Genomic DNA, 17,598 nt, shown 5'->3' on the forward strand with positions numbered 1-17,598 from the left:
GCCATTTTTAGAGTGTTCTTTTCCATTTTAACATGAAACAAGCAGCATATTATTGGAACCGTGTGCTGCATTGTGTCCTTCATGGCTATTCACTGTAGCAAGATATTTTATGCTTCTTTTTCTCAACAAAGTGTACAGAAATGTGATGCAAAGGCCTCCAGTGTTTCATGTTACTTTGCAGAGGCCAACTGTTTATTGACACAACTGAAAGCTCTTCTCCAAGAGCTTTCTAATACTAAGCGTTTTGAGATTTTTAAATTTCTGTATGATTTGCTGAAATGGATTCCTCGTCTCTGCTAAGTTAATTCTATCTTCTTTCTAGGTGCCAGAATAGCTGAATATTCCCAGCTTTATGACCAAATTGTCTTCAGAGACAGTACGCCTAAGGTCCAAAAGGAAGCCGGGGCTGCTCCCCAGGAGCCCTCAGCTGGGAGGTTTTCCACCCCCACATCTCCTCCCCGTTGCCAGCCTGCCTATGACTGCTCAAGAGCAGAAGATTGGCTTTTGCATTCTACCTACAGTAACGGCGAGCTGGCCGACTTCTCTCCGTGCTCCGAATCCCAGGACCCAAAGTCCAAGAACTCATTTACAGAAGCTGGTACAAAAAGCAATTCGAAGCAGTTGCCATCAGCTGGCTCAGTGCCTTCCCTTCAAATTTCCAACCGTTTGCATGTCCCGGCGCAGAGGTGGAGTGCCATTATAAGCCAGCCAAACAAAGAAAACTTGCACCAAGATCACGTCTATAACTCGCTGGGGAGGAGAGTGAGCAGTGTAAAACCACAGGCATACAGCAGGTCACAGTCCTCATCCTCAATAGTGGTCAACAGGTCTGGAGAATCAATTGTATATAATAATGAAATTGATAACAAAAGGCTCCATTTGAATAGGAACTTTCGATTCAACAGCCATCAAACTCCTGGAATTGCTTCAGGGTATACAGCGCCAGAGATGAGAAAGCAGATCCCTGAAAGCTATTCAGATATGATTCTGCAGGATTCTCAAAAGGTCCTGAGAGTGAACAGAGCTTCCCCTCTGACAGCACAAATGGCTACTCAGAACTATTTCTCGAATTTCAAAGATTCTGAAGATGGAGAAGGGGATGATGATGACTATGTTGAAATAAAGTCTGAAGATGAGGGATCTGACTTAGAGACTTCTCAGAACCAAACAAGAAAATCAGATCCTAAACTGCGTAACACAGATGCTGTTCCTTCTGACATATTCTGTGGCAAAACTGTCTCCTGTACTCCTGCAAAATCTGCCAGCAGCAAACACGCACTTACCCCATATCTGACTGCTTACAGTGATTCAGATAAACTGAATGACTACCTGTGGAGAGTACCATCTCCTAATCAGCAGAATATTGTCCAGTCTTTAAGGGAAAAGTTTCAGTGTCTCAGTTCAAGTAGCTTTGCTTGATGCTTTCAGTAATTTCTAGCTGTACTGCCTTATCATGACAGAATATATACTAGGACAATCAGTACTGGCATCACGTATTTCCATAATATTACACTATCAGGCATTGTATTGCAATAATGTTGTAAATAGATGCAAAACGTATCTTTTCAAAAATGGTTTAGAATCCTGGATGTGAAAAAGGCCACGTGTGCGCTGTCTGGGGTCTCTCTGTAGAACATGTGAACTTCTCATCTCCTGCTGAACCTTCACATCTCTTCCTTTCTTAGGTGTGATACCCCCTGATTCTTGCCATCGAACCAGGTGTAATAACATTTGATTCTTAAGCCATTTTATCATTTGGAAACCTTGGTATTTAGACTTTCCAGTTGGTGTCCAGTGTTCTGCATCCAAAATACCTGTATGATTACTCTGCTTACATACAGGAGCATTTAGCTGGGCAGCTGCTCCTGTGACTGTGCAGATTTCTGAGCAGGGTTCTGGCGATTACACCAACAGGCTACGTGTGCAATTGCACACACCTTTTTGCACGTTACTTTTCATCAGGCAGATTCCAAGTGTGTGGGACCAATGCATATGCTACATTATTTTAGAGCAAGCTTCTTATGTTTTAAAGAAAATCTAGTCCTAGTACTTGTGCCAGGCTGATAGCTCTGTGTCTGAAGCCTCTTTTCTACTTACTGGAACTGCGTAGGAGGCAGAAGACAGGCAGTGGAGGCTCTATGAGAACCTGTGGATGTGACACAGTCCTTGCCTGGGGAATGGTTTTGGCATTAGAAGGGGAGCTGCACTGCTTGTCAAGAGGGCTAGGCCAGTCTTGGTACCTCCAGTGATGGTGGTGTTTGTGACATGCAAGCCAGATCTGAGTATCTTGTAGCTCAGCACCCAGCAGTCGAAAGCTGCTGGGTAGAGTTGGAAACAAAGCTGTGTGTTACATGCAGTGAGCTGCTAGGCGCTTGTTCAAGCCCCAGTGTCAGTAACCCTGTGAGACAATGAAGTTTGGCCAGATTCTTGGGTGAAATACCAATTGTGGGGCATGTTTGGCCCATAGAGGGGTTCAGTGAAACTGCTGGTTGAGTGATGAGCTGCAGTCCCCAGGGCGTGCATCTCCTGTAGGAGGAAGTGACCCTTCCTGACAGAGAGAGGTAAAAGATATCTTTTGTAAATCAGTCAGTGCTGACTCTAATCCAATTTATGTACAATAAAAAAGTAGCTTAAAAATGAGAATACATTCCATTCTTTTGCAAATAGTGTATAGAATAAAAGCTGCCATTTAGAGCAAGGACAGGCTTTCCAGTACCATCGACATTTAACTCCCCTTCATCATCTTTGTTGCACAGTTTTGGATTCTGTTACTTGAAAACATTGTACCGAAAGGAAAGCCTAGATACAGCTACACTGATCATCTTGTGTGACTGTTCTTTTTTGGTGCTTACATTTTTCAGATTACATGGATAAAGCCAGTACCGAGTTAAACATATCAATAAACAAAGGAATTTCATTGAAATACTGTTTTTACTAACCACATATCACTCCCTTCAGTTACAGAGCACTGTACTTCCAGAACAGCTGATTATTTACTACAGAGGTTACCATGAGGAAAAACTGAAGTTATCAGTGTACAGCTAACTACTTGTAGACCAAGATTTGAGGACTTGAATTTATTAGAACTGGCTAAATTATTTACCACACGTATCTTGCATTGGCTAGGAATTGTTATTTTGAGGGCTGGTTGGTCATGGTACTTACTAGCTCGTACCACAGGGATACTTGTTACAGTCAGCAAAACCCCTGTGATAGGACCCCTATCTATCTAGTAAAATCCGACTGAAAAAATAATGTTGTACATATTTAAGACGCCGAGGTGTAGCAGAGCCCATATTTATTTAATATAGCTTGTAAAGTATTGTAAATATGGATAGAAGGTAAATCTGTGGGCGAACATCTAGATTTGTTTAAACGGCTTTAGGAGAATGTTTAACTCGCAACTCATGCAATCAGTGGAATTGGGAGGGAGGGGAAAACAACCAACCAACCAGAAAAAAGGGACTTCTACTACTATTGTAACTTCTCCCAGGGACCATTTCATACTATTTTTAATAAACGTTGAGTATACAAAAAGCTTTGGGTGCTTTTCATTGCGGGGCGCGGAAGAAACAAGTTATTGGCTTCAGCCTGTCGGAGCTGCTGCTCGGGGGTGATTTGGATGCAGTTTTTCTCTTGCAAAAAAAAAAAAAAGCGGAAGCGAAAGCGGGGCAGCGGCGGGGCGGGGAGCGGGGGCAGGCGGCGCTCCATCCCCGCCCGCCCCCCGGCCTCGCTCCCGCCCCTGCCCCGTGCCCGCCGCGGCTGCCGGAGCGCCCCGGAGCGATGAGGAGCGCGGCGCTGCGGCGCTGCCTGGCCCCGGCTCTCGCCGCCGCGGCGCCCCCGCCGCTCCCGCCGCGCCGCGGGCTGAGCGCGCCGCTGCCCCGGGCCGGCAGCGCGGCGGCGGCCGCCCGGTAAGAGACGCACGTGGGGAGGCAGCGCCGGCTGATGCAACCGGGGGGTGCGATGGTGTGGGCACGCAGGGAGGAGGGGTGAGGGGGATTTGGGCGATGCGCCCTCGCCGGGTGCGTCGGGTTGGTTTTTGAGGTGGGATTTTTGGGGTACCCCGTAGTAAAGTTGCCCCCCTTGCCCCAGAAGCGGTGGCGGGATTTGCTCCGGGTTTTGGTTTTGGTGGCGTTTTGAGAGCGGGCAGAGCTGCCGTCATGTGGCGGTGGCTCAGGTGAGGCGGTGCGCAGATGTGTGCCTGGAAAAACGTGTCCCTGGTCCCTCCCCGTCCCGATTCAGCCCTGGACGGGATAGTTTGCAACGGCATTGAATGGAACTGGTCCTTGGCTTCTGCAAGAGTAGGAACTGTCAAAAATCCACTCCAGGCTGTTCTTCTCTGTTTGTCTTCCTTGCTATGGGGGACAGACAGACAGACATATTTCAGGGGGTCTCCTCTTTGCCCAGCTGGGTAAGTATCACCTGCACACGCAGAAGGTAACGGAGGAGAGCTGGCCGCCGCTTACCCAGAATTTTTTTTCCAGAAAGCATTCCCAGTGCCTGGCTGTCACTAGTTTTTCCAAGAAGCAGTGTGGGGAACAGAGCTGCCTTGTCTCCCTTCTGCCAGCGGTTTTTAAAGACATCCATGAAAGTGGCTGCTCTGCTGCTCAGGGGTTGGTGTAGCCCGTGTTAAGCTGTGGCAGCCCCAGCTGTAAAGGCCTCTGCATCTCTCACTGCCCTGGCCGCGGGTATGGAGGTGAAGGACCCACCTCACCCCAGAGCTGATCAGACAGCTCAGGGTGGTGGTTCCCTGCTGTGCTTCCCATGGTGGGGCTGGACAAGCCTTCTCATGAATTAGCACAGCCTAGCTATAAAGTTTTGGGCATGCCAGAGCAATGCCCCACATACCTATTAAAAAAAAAAATGGCCTTTTGAGGTTTTCTGTACCTACCTGCTGAGCACCAGCCCTCACAGTTCACGTCCAACCATAATTTTGGAGATTGAAAATTCACAAGCCCAAGCGTTTCTGTTACATTGTTGACTAATACTGGTTTCTGCCCACTAATGTTGGGAGGATTAATTTTGTTAAAGATTTGCTTGTCACTGTGTTGCAGCAAAGTTACTGACAATGCAAAGAATTCCTTGGCCTCTCTTAAGAGAGAAAACCCTCGGCTTGAGCCAACGCTTGCCATTATTCAGGTAAAGTATGTCTGTGCACTCACTGGCTGTGAGAGATCTCCTTTGGTACTGTTACTTGTCTGAAACTTCAGAAGCACACCCTGCAGAAAGTACTTTTAATCTTCTTTTTTTTTTTAATAAAGAATATTGTCTGCTTTATTATAAAGCAAAGCAATAGGATGAGATAGCTCCACTAGATGGTGGATTGCCCTTCTTCAGGCCTGAAACAGTCACAGCAAACTTCAGACTGGGAAGGCTTTGCAAAGGAAAGGAACAGTTTTGTCTCTTCTTCCTTTTGCCAATGTAGTCTTCCTAATTTTAAGTATGGATCAGTTTTTCTCACAGCTTGTCTAAGTTGATTAACTTAATAGTTGAATTAGTGTTCTCAAACCTCTATTTAGCTTGAAGCTTTTTTTGCAATCCTGAGCAAAGTCCTTATGTTCCTGAAAATGTGGGCCCCCTTCACTTCCCACCCCTGAAACCCTGAAATAACAATGCCAGGATTAATGAAAGACCTTTTTGCTTCCTGACAGCCATGTTACCTTTGGTTAGCTACAGCTTATCAATGTCTTCCTGCTCTTCTAAGGAGAGGAAAACCACACTAAAAAGTCCCAGTCAAGGGTCTGTGTAAAATAAGTGTAAAGTGTCAGCATCGTGTAGGAGTAGCAGCACTTTCTGATGTGAAGGAATCTTGCAGTAATTGAGAAGCATTGTTTCACTAATGCTGTGAAGAGCTTTCCATTTCACTGATGGTGCCAATTTTGATAGGCAATCAAAATCAGAGATGAGGATTGCTATCTTTGCAAAGCTGAAAGATGTTCATCCTTAGATTTCTGAAGGTTTGAAAGCCACAAAACTAGGGATGTTTATCATTCAGAGGGGACCCACTGCCATGCTGGCAAAAATGTAATTGTCCTGTTTCCTAGGATGGTGGTATTGATTTTGAGTGGGCACACACAGAAACTCTGATCCAGTAGGTTTTAAGTTTAAAACACAGTTGCAAGTATTTTTTTAAGTACTAATAGTGAATCTAAGTAAAGCAGCAGCAAAAGGTCTTCTAGTGAGGATATCTGAACAGTCTCTCTCATCTCTCACCCTTCCTGGTAATTGCATTTTCACAGAACCCTCTAAGGCTAAAGCTTAAGGTTTGATAGGAAAGCAGTGACCTGTTTTTTCTCACTCCTGTTAGTTTCCATCCAGCTGCACCATGATCTGGACTAGGACTGGGATCTACTCCAGCCCAAGGGGTTTAAAGAGGCTTCCTTTCAACCACATTTGTCTCCTGGATCTGGTTTTCTGCATGGCCACATGCATGCTTTGTGCTGGCACAATGGAAGGGATGTCCCTCTTGTCCCTGTTTACCTCACTTGGTCTGCCTCATGAGGTGGCTCTAGGAACATGTGGCCCAGATCCCTCTGGGTAAAATTCACCCAAGCTCTGTTCTCCAGCTTTCCAGTCACCCTACCTCTGATCTGGTTGCGAAGACTGAAGCAGAGCCCATTTAAAATGTGTATTTGTTGGTGCAAAGAAAACTTGCTTTGGTCTACAGATGTTCTTGTGATGCACTGCTCTACCAGTAATGTGGGCAGAGCCTTAAGATGTGTGCTGCTCCCCATGTGCCACATCTGCCCAGAGGAGCAGAGGGAGGGCAGGGAAGTTACCTCCTTTACTTGTGGGTAACAGCAGCTGGCATGACAGGGCACCGCCTCTTCTGCAGGACTGGGAATGAGGAGTTGCAGGTTGAACCTGCAGTGGAATGATTTTAGGACTGTCCTTTTCCTCTTGAGTCAACTAAATCTGAATCAATGCCAAAATTGATACCTCTGTTGCTTATTATTATCCATGTTGAACCTTGGTTGAAGCTATGCAACAGCAAAAAATGATTGGGGGGGGTGCTTCTTAATTTTTTTGATGCTGAAAAGGAAAATAAAGCATCAGGATCATGCTCAACAGTGGAGCTGTTGCCCTGCAAAGCTCAGCAAAGCACCTCTGGCTCCCCTGCACCTCCTGTCCTGCCCTTGCACTCTGCCAGCCCATGTGCTGAGCTCTGGCCTCACCTGTGCTGCTCAGTGGGTTTTGATAGGAGCTGGTTTATGGCAGGGACTGTCTGCACTTACACAAGGTAAATATTCACCTGCCAGTGCTGTAGCAGCAGGACATTACAGGGGGCAGTGTGGTACCACTGGCTGCTCCATCCCAGTTAAACTTCTCGAGCAGTCAGTGTGGGGACACAGTCCCACATTTACTGTCACAGGGGAGCAGCTGCTGGGCTGTCCCTAGACCTGTCTCTCCTTCCCTGGCACAGTGTGAGCTCTGCACAGTGTCCTCAGTGCAGCAGCTTCTGTTCTGCCACTCAGCACCAGGTGCCACATTTGGGGAGTGGGATGCTGGCAGTGCAGTGCCAGGAATGCTGGCAGTGCAGGGAGGGATAGAGGGCAAGCCCTCCTTCCCTAACAGGAGTTGTGCCTCTCCATGAAGCCTGTGCTTTTTAATACTCTTTTTTTCACTGTCAGCAGTCTTGAACTATCTGGGATTAACAGGGATGGCCTTTGCTTCTTTCTTAGAATTGTATCTTATTAGTTTGAATACCTTTAGACACAGACATTGTCATGATGTTTCTTGCATAGACATGTGCATTAGTGTACTCATTTTTAAAATGCATTATTTTAAAACTCAATTACTGTTTTGTTCCCCAAGGCACATAATGACCAGTTGATTCAAGAAGCAAACAAGAACTTTGCCAAAGAGGTAAGCTTTAGCTGATACATGTGTTAATAATCATGAGCTACTTGCCTTGGGTAATTTTAAGTATTTTCTTTTAACAGATTGGTCTACGTGTTATTCACATCTGTCTTCCTGAAGGCAGCACCAAAGATGAGGTAACTGAAGCACTTGAAAGAGCCTTCCTTTTCCATTTTGTCATAAACTTCTATTTATTACTGACATTCATTATTATTTAGACTGACCTCTGGTAACTCAAATTAGGCTTAGGATTGCCTTGGTTTAAATAGCAAATATTATCCTCTTACTGGCAAGAGTGAAAAAAGAGAATTAATGGGCATGTCTGCTGTTCCCTGGCAAGCTGAGGTAGAATCAAGAGTAATGTTATGGGTTTGTGCTTGGTGTTTAACCCCACACCAGCTCAGGTATCCTGTCTCCTGCAGTCTCTCTTGTGACTGTACCTGATTATTGCCCAGATTATTCAGGGAAATTAAAGATTACATGATTGTATGGGGAAGGGAGGGGGGAAGAAGGGGGTGTTGAATTTGTCTATTGATCTTTTAATGTTTCAATTATGTATTAAAAAACAAACATCCCCCCAAATAACTAGAGGCCTGAATTCTTTACCTTGTTGAAGGTGCAGCACTTAATATCAATTATGTTTTAAATACAGAAAACCATGTGAAAGTTAAACCAGTGAAGGAATGTGTAGTAGAAGATGAATCTGTTATCAGCTGGCCTCCTTGTTTGATAATCCTGCAGGCTTGTGATTTCTGTGTACTCTTTTGTTTTTTGGTACACTTTGTTCTTAAAATGTTACTGCCTTGCAGTGTAATCTCAAGAACTGCAGCAGTAGTTGCAGTTAGTTTGAAGTTGTATCTTAGAAGTGGCTTAGCTGTGTATTTAAAGAGAAAAATGGGGTATTTCTTTTATTTAAATGAAGTTATTTCCAATAAAATTTATCATGGTTTGCGGACTGTCTTGCTTACTCACTATGGCAGGTTTTTTTAATCTACTAAAATCCACATCTCAGTTGTGTTCCCTGGTGTGGGAAGGTGGGAGGGATTTCAATACCATGCACATTTGGGTTTTGCCATAACTTCCTGTGTACAACAAGGGCAAGTTAATACTATACTGCTTTACCCTGCATGACTTATAAGTAATTTAAATGCTGTGATGATGGGAAGCTGAATTAAAGTAAGATGCAATTAAAATGGAAAACTGAATTACTTTTCCAGGAAGCAGAAATGCAGCTTGAGTTTTTAATTGCTCTGTAGGCCCTCAGCATTTTGTAGCATATCAAAGGGGTTTTTTTTAAAGAAAAATTCAGATATTTTCATGTCCGTATACATTCATCGTTTCTAGTGCAATGTATACCAGTCCTGTTGCTGTCAAGTGCCATAGGACCTTAAGAGATATGCCTGGTTTTGCCTCAGGAGTCAGGAAACTGAAGAGGCATTTCTGTACCAGTGACATGCTCATGTAATCTGTGTTTAGCATGAAAGTGGTTTGTTCTCTTGGTTCAGAGTTGCAGCTAATCTAACTCCTGCCTATTTCCCCTAGCTTAATGTTGATTGCATATCAAGTGTTCGGGTAATAGAGTTCACAATTACAATGAGTAGTTTACAAGAAAAGCATTTTAAAAAGGCATAGTATTAGTTGAGGGGAAAAAAAACCACTTATAATCCTTTACTGTTGGATGTTAATCCAATTCTATTATAAAGCTTTGTGATGCTTGCACACTGGTTTTATAGATGAGATGGGAAAACATGCTTGCATGACATATTTCTCACCTTAAAAAGCTTTGACATGTTTGGTTCCTTTGTATTCTTTCTGGTCACAGCAGAATGGAGAGAGGAAGGAATCAAGGGTAGGTAGGACAGTCTCAGATGTCAGATATGCCCAATTACAAATCACTTGAACTTGCATGTGGTTCAGTACTTGAACTTGATAAACTTCCCTGCGGTGCCTTTTCAACATAACAGTTCTTCACAAGGCAATTGCCAGCTCTTAGGATCAGGGTGTTTTGAGAAGGACAATTGGTAACCATATAAGCTGGTATAATAAAATGAGTTTTTTCTTGTATAATTGTTCTTTCAAGTGGTACAGCTTTTTGTCCTTTTATTGGGATGTGATCTGGTGGTGTTTTGCACTATGTATTAACTCAGATGTCCTGTGTCTGAAAGCAACTTCAGAAGCCATTACAGTGACAAGCTTTTGCTGAGGTTTGGAGTGCTGAAACCAAAACTGCTTTTGGCAGCATAATGTCACATAATATGTATTTGCTTCGCAAGATGTTTAGAATAGAGTCAGGGTGGCTTAATTTGTTCAGCCACTGATAATAAACTGAGTAGAGCTTTTTCATTTAGAATTTGCTGTAATAAGCAAGGGAAGCCAAGGTGGCCATAAAGTAATTTAAAAAAATTACAGTTTTTACCTCATTCTAATCATATTCTCCTTTTATCTGTTGTTCTGATCTTTAATGTTTTCTATTAACTTTGTAGATTGTCAGTGAAATCTTGAGACTCAATGAGGATCCTAACGTGCAGGGCCTTGCTCTTGACCTCCCAGAAAGCTTATATAGCAGTAAGGTATTAAATGCTGTGAAACCAGAGAAGGATGTGGATGGGTAAGTGGAGCACTGAGAAATAATTTTAGCAGGCACAAGCCTGATGGCTCTGTAAAATCAGTTTTCTCCTCTTCTTTTCATTAATGGATTCCTCAGTCAATGTGTCTAGCTGTGCTATTGAGCAATGATAAAAGATGCCTCTGAATCAATGAGAAATCTTTTGCTGAAGTAGTTTTGGTCATTATCTTTTTATTTTTTACATAATGTACATTTAGGGCATAGTCCTTTCAAAGAAATAAAAAATGAAATCTTGATTTACAGGCGATACTTAAGGTATTTCAGCACTTCAGTAATACAAGTGGTACAAAGTACTGAATTTTCACAAGAAGGATTGATGGAAAAATTGCAGAGAGGTTTTAACTTCCTTACAGCACTCTCTTGTGGTGAGAGAGTAAGCTATAATAGTTTGGACCCATTAGCACAGATTTCCAATCAGTGTTGAGTTGTACTGCTCTCAGAAGAGACCACTGGTGTAATTTAGGTTTGTGAGTTATCATTTTGCTGCTCTTGTAGCCTTCCTGCTCTTAGCTGCAGGCTATTACCATTTTTTTTATCCCACTCTCTTATTTTTTTTTTTTCATGTAAGGAAAAATATCTAAAAATCCTTCAAAAGCCTTTCCATTATGTGGAGTACAGGAGATTTTCAGAGAATGGGAAATTTGGGGCATCCTTTGCTGTGAGAGAGAATGGAGTGCAGTGTGGGAACACCTGGGTTGCCCCCTCCTAAGCCAGCTTGGCTCTGGCAGCACTGGTCTGGTCTCACTGCAGCCACTGAAATGCTTGTGGCCAATGTGCTGTGGGTGACGTGGTGACAAGTAAAGAGCTGCCTGTGTATCCTGGGATTGTGTTACTCATTCTTACTCAGATCCCTTTCCTGGCCTCTCTTGAGGCTCAGTGTTTGTCTAACTGAGGTGTGGGATGATACAAATTAGCTGCAGTACATGACTATCAAAGGGTTTGCTTTTGTGAGAGATGTTTGCTCCTGGGATTTAGTTCTTAGCCATGTTACAAGCATTGCTGGGGATTTATGTTACACAAGCTCTTTTTTTATTTGTTAAATTGCCATATTCTTCCACTGCAGATTATCCAGTGTAAACCTAGGACGTTTGGTACATGGTGATGTCTGTGACTGTCTAGTTCCTCCTACAGTGTGTGCTGTGATGGAACTTCTTGAAGATATAGGTGAGCACTTCTATCACAATCATTACATTAATTTTGGCCTGTTTTACTCAGTTTTAATCCTGGCTGGGAGCCAGGTATAATCCGACCTTGTTGTGTTTTCTATTTTGTGTTGCTTTCCCACCTGACACGTATTTGTCTCCTGCTAGTGAGGAGGAGTCCTCCTGCTCAGTGACATCTGAATGCTGTATTTGTAGAAACAGGTCTCAGGCCTACAGATTTTGGGTGTTAGACAGGGGTTAGCTGCCATCAGCAGGTCTCATTTCACTGAAGACACACAAGACATGAGAGTCTTCCAAACAGAAAATACAGGCATCACTTGGGGATTTCACTTGATTGTTTTGATTAGTGTGAGGAGTTGGAGAAGCCCAGGTTTGCCTGTAAATTGGTGCTGAGCAAATCCTTTGGTGTGGATTGTGCTGTGTCAGTGCTGACACTGAAATGGCAGATTTAAACAAGCAGGTTTATTGTGTTTGAAGACACTGTTGGTTTAAGGCAGTGTGTCAGAAGTTGTCACTCTTACAGTGATTCATAATTGGTGAAGCGAGGATTTCTGTAGCAGAACTGTAAACAGGAGGTTAAATGTACTTAATAACAAACATGAATGAAAGGATTTGTGCAAAATACCAGAAAGCCAGAAGAACAGTATTTGCCTACTAGAATTTAGAGAGTCACCAGGAAACTCCTTAAGACCTGTGGTTGCTGTCACTGCACGGGCTCCAGAAGTGCCAGCTGTGCTTGTACAGGCACTGAGAGAACAGAACACTGTCCTGTTCTGAGCCCCTTTGCAGCCCCTTCTGCAGTGCTGCAGCCCTGGGTAGCCTGGGGGGAGCTCCATGCAGCTGCTGATGCTGGTGCCCTGTGCAGGGGGTGGCTGAGTGATGTGCCTTGTGTCACCCAGGTGGGAAGAAGGTGCTGCTGGTGGGAGCGCGCGGGGCAGAGGGAGCTGCCCTGCAGAGCGTGCTGCAGCGCCGCGGAGCCGCCGTGCTCAGCTGCCACTGGGAAGCCCCACAGCTGCAGAGTGAGGTGAGTGCTCTTCTGTCTGCCTGGCCTCATCCTGCATCCCCACTACCTGCCCATCCCTGGCAGCTGTCCACCTGACAATCCTGCCCTTAGCTGCCCTTCCCAAGAGGGAGACTCCTCGCTGCAGTCACAGGTGGCACTGGGGTTGCTGGTAGCCAATGTGGGTTAGGGTCTTTTCTCCTTCTTACTTGCTCAGATATAGTGCAAATACTGACCTCTACCAGAATATTACATGTAACAGCAGCTGCTCTAACTTCATTATTTTACACCAAGGGAATCCAACAAACAAATGTTTTAGCTCTCCCTTTTGCTTTCTCACTGTCCAAGAGAAATGCCCTCTTTTTTTCTTGTCCTGTGATACTGTCATCTGCATGAAATTACTTCCACTGGATTTGTGTCCTAAAGGTTTGCAAGTGTTGCTGCTCTTGGGACAAAGAAATTCCCAATCTTTATCTTTGAAATTCCCAATCTTTATCTTTGAAGAGAACTGTAAAAGAATTCAAAGAAATTCAGGAGCCTTAAACCAAAGGATTTGCACGATCTCCCTGGCTGCTTTTTGCGGAGCTTTTAGACACGCTCCAGCTGGGGTGGCATTGTCGTGGGGGCATGTGCAGCAGGGCCCAGGCTCGATGCTGGGGACAGCTCTTGTGCTGGACAGCCCGAGCCCACAGGGTGGCAGCCAAGGCAAATCGATGGTGTCCGACCTCCGGGCCTGGGAGGCGCAGACAGGAGGAGGAAACAAATGCGAGCAGCTGCGATAGAAAGTTCTCTGGCACACCCGTGTTTTCACAGCTGTGGATGTTTTTGTCAGGCTTGTCTCAGCTCTAGGCTTTTAAGTGACTGACAGCACTTAGGAAACATATGGTGCTCTGGGAGATGGAGTGCTGTGAACTTGATCCTTGCCATGTCTCATTCCTCAGCTATTTCTCATTGCTTGGGGCTGTGCTAGAGGACTGCTCTGGGCTGGATGGGGTGGGTGACAGGGTGGCCAGAGGTGTTTCCACTGGTTCACAGCAAAAAATCTGGATTGGGCCCGGAGCTGCTTGTGCAGTGCTGTCAATAGCTGGAGAGAATTCTGCTTCCTTCCATCCAGATGCTTTCCCATAATCATGCTTTGCTTTTTGGCATTCCCCATAGCTTACCTCTTGGAGCAGGCCACTGATGGGAAACAGAATGGGAAGCCTAAGTTTGAGGCTTTGTGCACTTAAGTCTTCCCAGGTTCATTTTAACTTTTGGCAGTAAAAGAGTTTGTACTTTGCCTGTGGGACTAATCAGCAGAGCCCAGGGGAAACCTACCTTCCTCTTCCTCACCTGTGAGCCTGGAGCAGCATGTCACCAGTAATCCCAGAGCTGTGCTGAACCTGTCTGGATGTCACTCTGATTGTTAACTCTAGTTCCTTGATAAAATCTAATGCATGCAGGGAAAAATATCCTGTTTCATATTCCCAGAAGCTGGAGAGTCAGAAACTGAGCACAAGTTTCTAACCAAACAATGAAGTACTGTGGCAACCTGTATTTGAATGACAATGTAGTTAGATAACATGATTATAGAAATTATATTCTTCTGCTTGTTTAAAATGCTGATTATGAAAAACAGGTTTAATGTTCACCAGGTTTCTTCTCTTGATTTTTTTTTTTTTTGTTATTTGAATTTCAAGTAAGAAAATGTGTTAGTTGATGTTTAAGTTTTTCAAAGACTTGAAAGAATCAAGAATTCATGTTTTGTTTTCCTACACAATACACTAACTTTTCCTTTCTCTGAATAGGACACTTCTACAGTGGCAGTTTGTGTGCTGTTGTTTGGAAGTATAACCTATGGTAGCATAATAACTTCACTTAGGAACTGAGGGATAAACTTATGAAGAGTACGATTTTTTCACTGAGATGCATTGTTTTGCAATATATAACAGGAAAGGACAATTTTATCTTAAGGGTAGGGGAATGTTATTTGTTGTAATCCATTGGCCAGGCCTATTTGCATTGAGGCACTAATCCTGACCCTAACCATGTAATGCATTTCTTAAGTGGTTACTGCATTACCTTAGACTAGCTCTGCTAATTTGTTCTTCTTTTTAAAAAGGACAGCATAACAACAAGTGTTTCCTTTGGAAATTCTTTTAATTTAAATGAGTTACACAACACTAAGTTTGTAGGGTTTTTGGATGAGGTTTTGTATTGCTATGGACTTATTATTGCTTTTTTCATTTGTGCACTTTTGCAAAAATATTTTGAAAATGATCAAGAGGAACTGTGTTTTAATCCACCTTAGGAAAAGTTTGAAAATATAGAGGTAGATCTCCTAACAAACAGCATAATGCCATCTACCATCTGACTTAATGTGCTCCTTTAAAGCAAGTCTATTCTGTCTTATGGCAGGAAAAAGGAATAAAATAAATAATGGTACATTTTCATTTGATTGCTTTGATCTGAAATAATGGACACAGTCTCAATGTTCTTTTCCCTCCCCACTTCATGTTTTGTTAAGTTGAGCAGATTATTAATATTTCTTTTTGTTCCATTTTGGGTTTGCTTGCCTTCAGTTCTCATGGCACAGCTGAGCCGTGTCCTTCAGAACTGTTGAGCTTCCTGGGTTTTTCTAATAGTTCACAAATGCAAGAAAGCATTTTACAAGGTTCTGGCACATCCGTGCAAAGTTGTCATGAAGAAACATTGTTCTGTTTGCATGGATAGGTTCAATGTAAAAGAAGTTATAAAGTGAGAGATAAAGACAGAAGCATCTTAGAGAAAATACTTAAGATGTTATCTCTGTGTTGATGTTGATTATGTTAAGCTTTGTGTAGATAGCTCTTCAAAGCACATTCACTGCATTGTGCCTGAGATATGACCTAGTGACATACTTTTAGGGACATGTCCCCTGTAATTTTAAAATGGGAGTCCCCAAAAGTCAGTTCTGTATTACATGTGAAGAATAGGAGCTGATGTCTTGAATCCTTTTTTATGTCAGAATTATGCTTTCTAGTTTGAAAGGAGGTTGTCAAGTAGATTAATATTGAAAAAAATTGATTATTTTCTTGCCAAAATATAGGTAATACTTAGAACCTGTAAGAAAACAGAATTTTGTTTCAGTCATCTAAATTCAGTCAGTCATTATTTCAGCACATCATCTTTAATGTTACCCATGTGTGAACCACATCATGCCTATTTTAAGAGAGCTGCTATCATTTACAATTTTATTGTAAAAGAAGTGAGCATTGGTCTGTCTAGGTATAATTAGGAATAGGAAAGTTGTTTGCAAAAGTGAGGTTAAGAAGTATGAGAGTAGTTCAGCTGGAGTACTGAATGGGAGTTTCCTTTTCAGGTTCAAAAAGAGCTTCTTTTGGCCACAGTATGCTTTTCCTTAGAGCCAACACTTGAGCTTCAAACTCTTAGACACCTCTTAGCTATTTGCTCTCCTAGTTTTGCTTTCTTGCTAATACTCTTGTTATGGGCAGAAAAACACTTTTTGTATTGTAAGCATGAAGGAACAGGAGACCAGGCACATGGATCCTGTAAGAGGTGAGGAGACGGAAGCTCCATGAGTGTTTCTAATGATGATGATGTAGACAAAGTATTTCCACTTCAACATCTTATGCACATCATCTCTGTTCCTTCCAATTTTGAACTGTATCCCCTGTCTGCAAGCTAGAGGAGCAGTTGCTAAAGTGTGGGTCATAGTGGCAGGCTTGAGCCCACAGCAAAGGTGTGGGCTTGATTTTCACATGCACTGTGTAGGGCAAGTGCATCCAGGGTGATGTGGCAGGGAAAGCTGGAAGCAACTGTATAATGTACATGCCTTTGTGGAAAAAGTACCTGAAACTAGTCACTGACTGAAAAAAATGTCAAGATTTCAGAAAGAAATTAGAATTGCTGTGGTTAAAGTGGAACCTGATCTGTAAACTGATGTGCAAAGAGACTTCTTTCATAAAGAGAGTTGTGAAAAAACTTTTAATCAAATTCCTATTCCTTGTTCTATCTCTTCAATTTTATATGGCCTAGCTTCATACCCAGGACTCTGAGGGTCTACAAATTTCAATTTGTAATTTTAATTTTTATTTTGTTTGATCATGCATTTAAAAATGGCTTTTGTAGCAGTCCATTTTAACTATGGGTAAATGAAAATTTTATGCAGTCTTCACAGCAAAATGGAGTTTCAGTGATCTGTAATATACAGCTACTTTGTGCCATTATCATTTAATACTTGGCTGGAAAGTCTGTATTGTTGTTTTAACATTTGGTGTTCTGTCTTGGGAATGGGTGGTGCCTCTTAATCTGCTTCAACTTAAATCTTGGTGGAGGGGATCATATTTTGTTATGAGGTAAGGTTGCAGATTATTTATTGGCACAGCTCTTCCCAACTGAAAAAATATTTACCGGTGAGAAGGCAGGATACTACTGGACTCTTGGCTTACTTTGTCTCCAGCCAGTTGCCTAGTGCATTAGGGAGGGTTTGGCCTGCTGCTTGTCATTCCTTCCTCTGGCCAGCCTGATGGGATGGAGCCTGGCTGTCCAGGAAGCGTGAGGCAGGCAGCCACATGTTCTCCCTCATGGGTATCTCCTTGACCTTCTGCTATGGCTGCCTATAACATCTGCTTCCTGTCAGATGTGTCCTCTGTGTCCTCTGTGCAGGGACTCTGGTGCATTTGCCAAGGGAGGCTAATTGTGATTATTTCATAGGACTTTTCCCTCTCTCACGTCCGTGATCGGTTTCTGATGTAGGAGTTGACCCTGAACACGTGTGCCAAGGCTTGCTTCTTGCTTTAGTGATTAAACAGGCAGTCAAAAGGGTAGGTTATGGCAAGAGAGAAAAATCTAAAAGCAAAGGAGGCATGGGTACAACTTCTTGCAAGTGAAACTAAAATTCCCTGATGGAGATCACATAAATCTCTTCCAAGGATACCCAAAATTCTGTACACAAGTATTTTGCTTTC

General features: G+C 43.2%; 2 protein-coding genes across 5 annotated transcripts in view; both read left to right on the top strand.

Annotated features, from left to right (window-relative positions):
• Positions 1 to 2,923, top strand: part of PLEKHG1 (pleckstrin homology and RhoGEF domain containing G1) — a 125,291-nt gene extending 122,368 nt beyond the window's left edge. For all 4 annotated transcript variants that reach the window (XM_077175369.1, XM_054630321.2, XM_077175370.1 and 1 more), the window contains exon 20: positions 323 to 2,923. In XM_077175369.1, coding sequence (XP_077031484.1) covers positions 323 to 1,419 — 1,097 coding nt within the window. In that variant the 3' untranslated portion in view covers positions 1,420 to 2,923. The remainder of the gene's footprint in view (positions 1 to 322) is intronic.
• An 837-nt stretch (positions 2,924 to 3,760) lies between these two features.
• The window catches only part of MTHFD1L (methylenetetrahydrofolate dehydrogenase (NADP+ dependent) 1 like), a 146,443-nt gene continuing 132,605 nt past the window's right edge, over positions 3,761 to 17,598 (top strand). The window contains exons 1-7 of the mRNA XM_054629189.2: positions 3,761 to 3,911; positions 5,055 to 5,139; positions 7,816 to 7,866; positions 7,944 to 7,997; positions 10,344 to 10,468; positions 11,550 to 11,650; positions 12,549 to 12,673. Coding sequence (XP_054485164.1) covers positions 3,784 to 3,911; positions 5,055 to 5,139; positions 7,816 to 7,866; positions 7,944 to 7,997; positions 10,344 to 10,468; positions 11,550 to 11,650; positions 12,549 to 12,673 — 669 coding nt within the window. The 5' untranslated portion in view covers positions 3,761 to 3,783. The remainder of the gene's footprint in view (positions 3,912 to 5,054; positions 5,140 to 7,815; positions 7,867 to 7,943; positions 7,998 to 10,343; positions 10,469 to 11,549; positions 11,651 to 12,548; positions 12,674 to 17,598) is intronic.

Source organism: Agelaius phoeniceus, chromosome 3, assembly GCF_051311805.1.
Source record: "Agelaius phoeniceus isolate bAgePho1 chromosome 3, bAgePho1.hap1, whole genome shotgun sequence".
In the NCBI taxonomy this organism is placed as follows: domain Eukaryota; kingdom Metazoa; phylum Chordata; class Aves; order Passeriformes; family Icteridae; genus Agelaius; species Agelaius phoeniceus.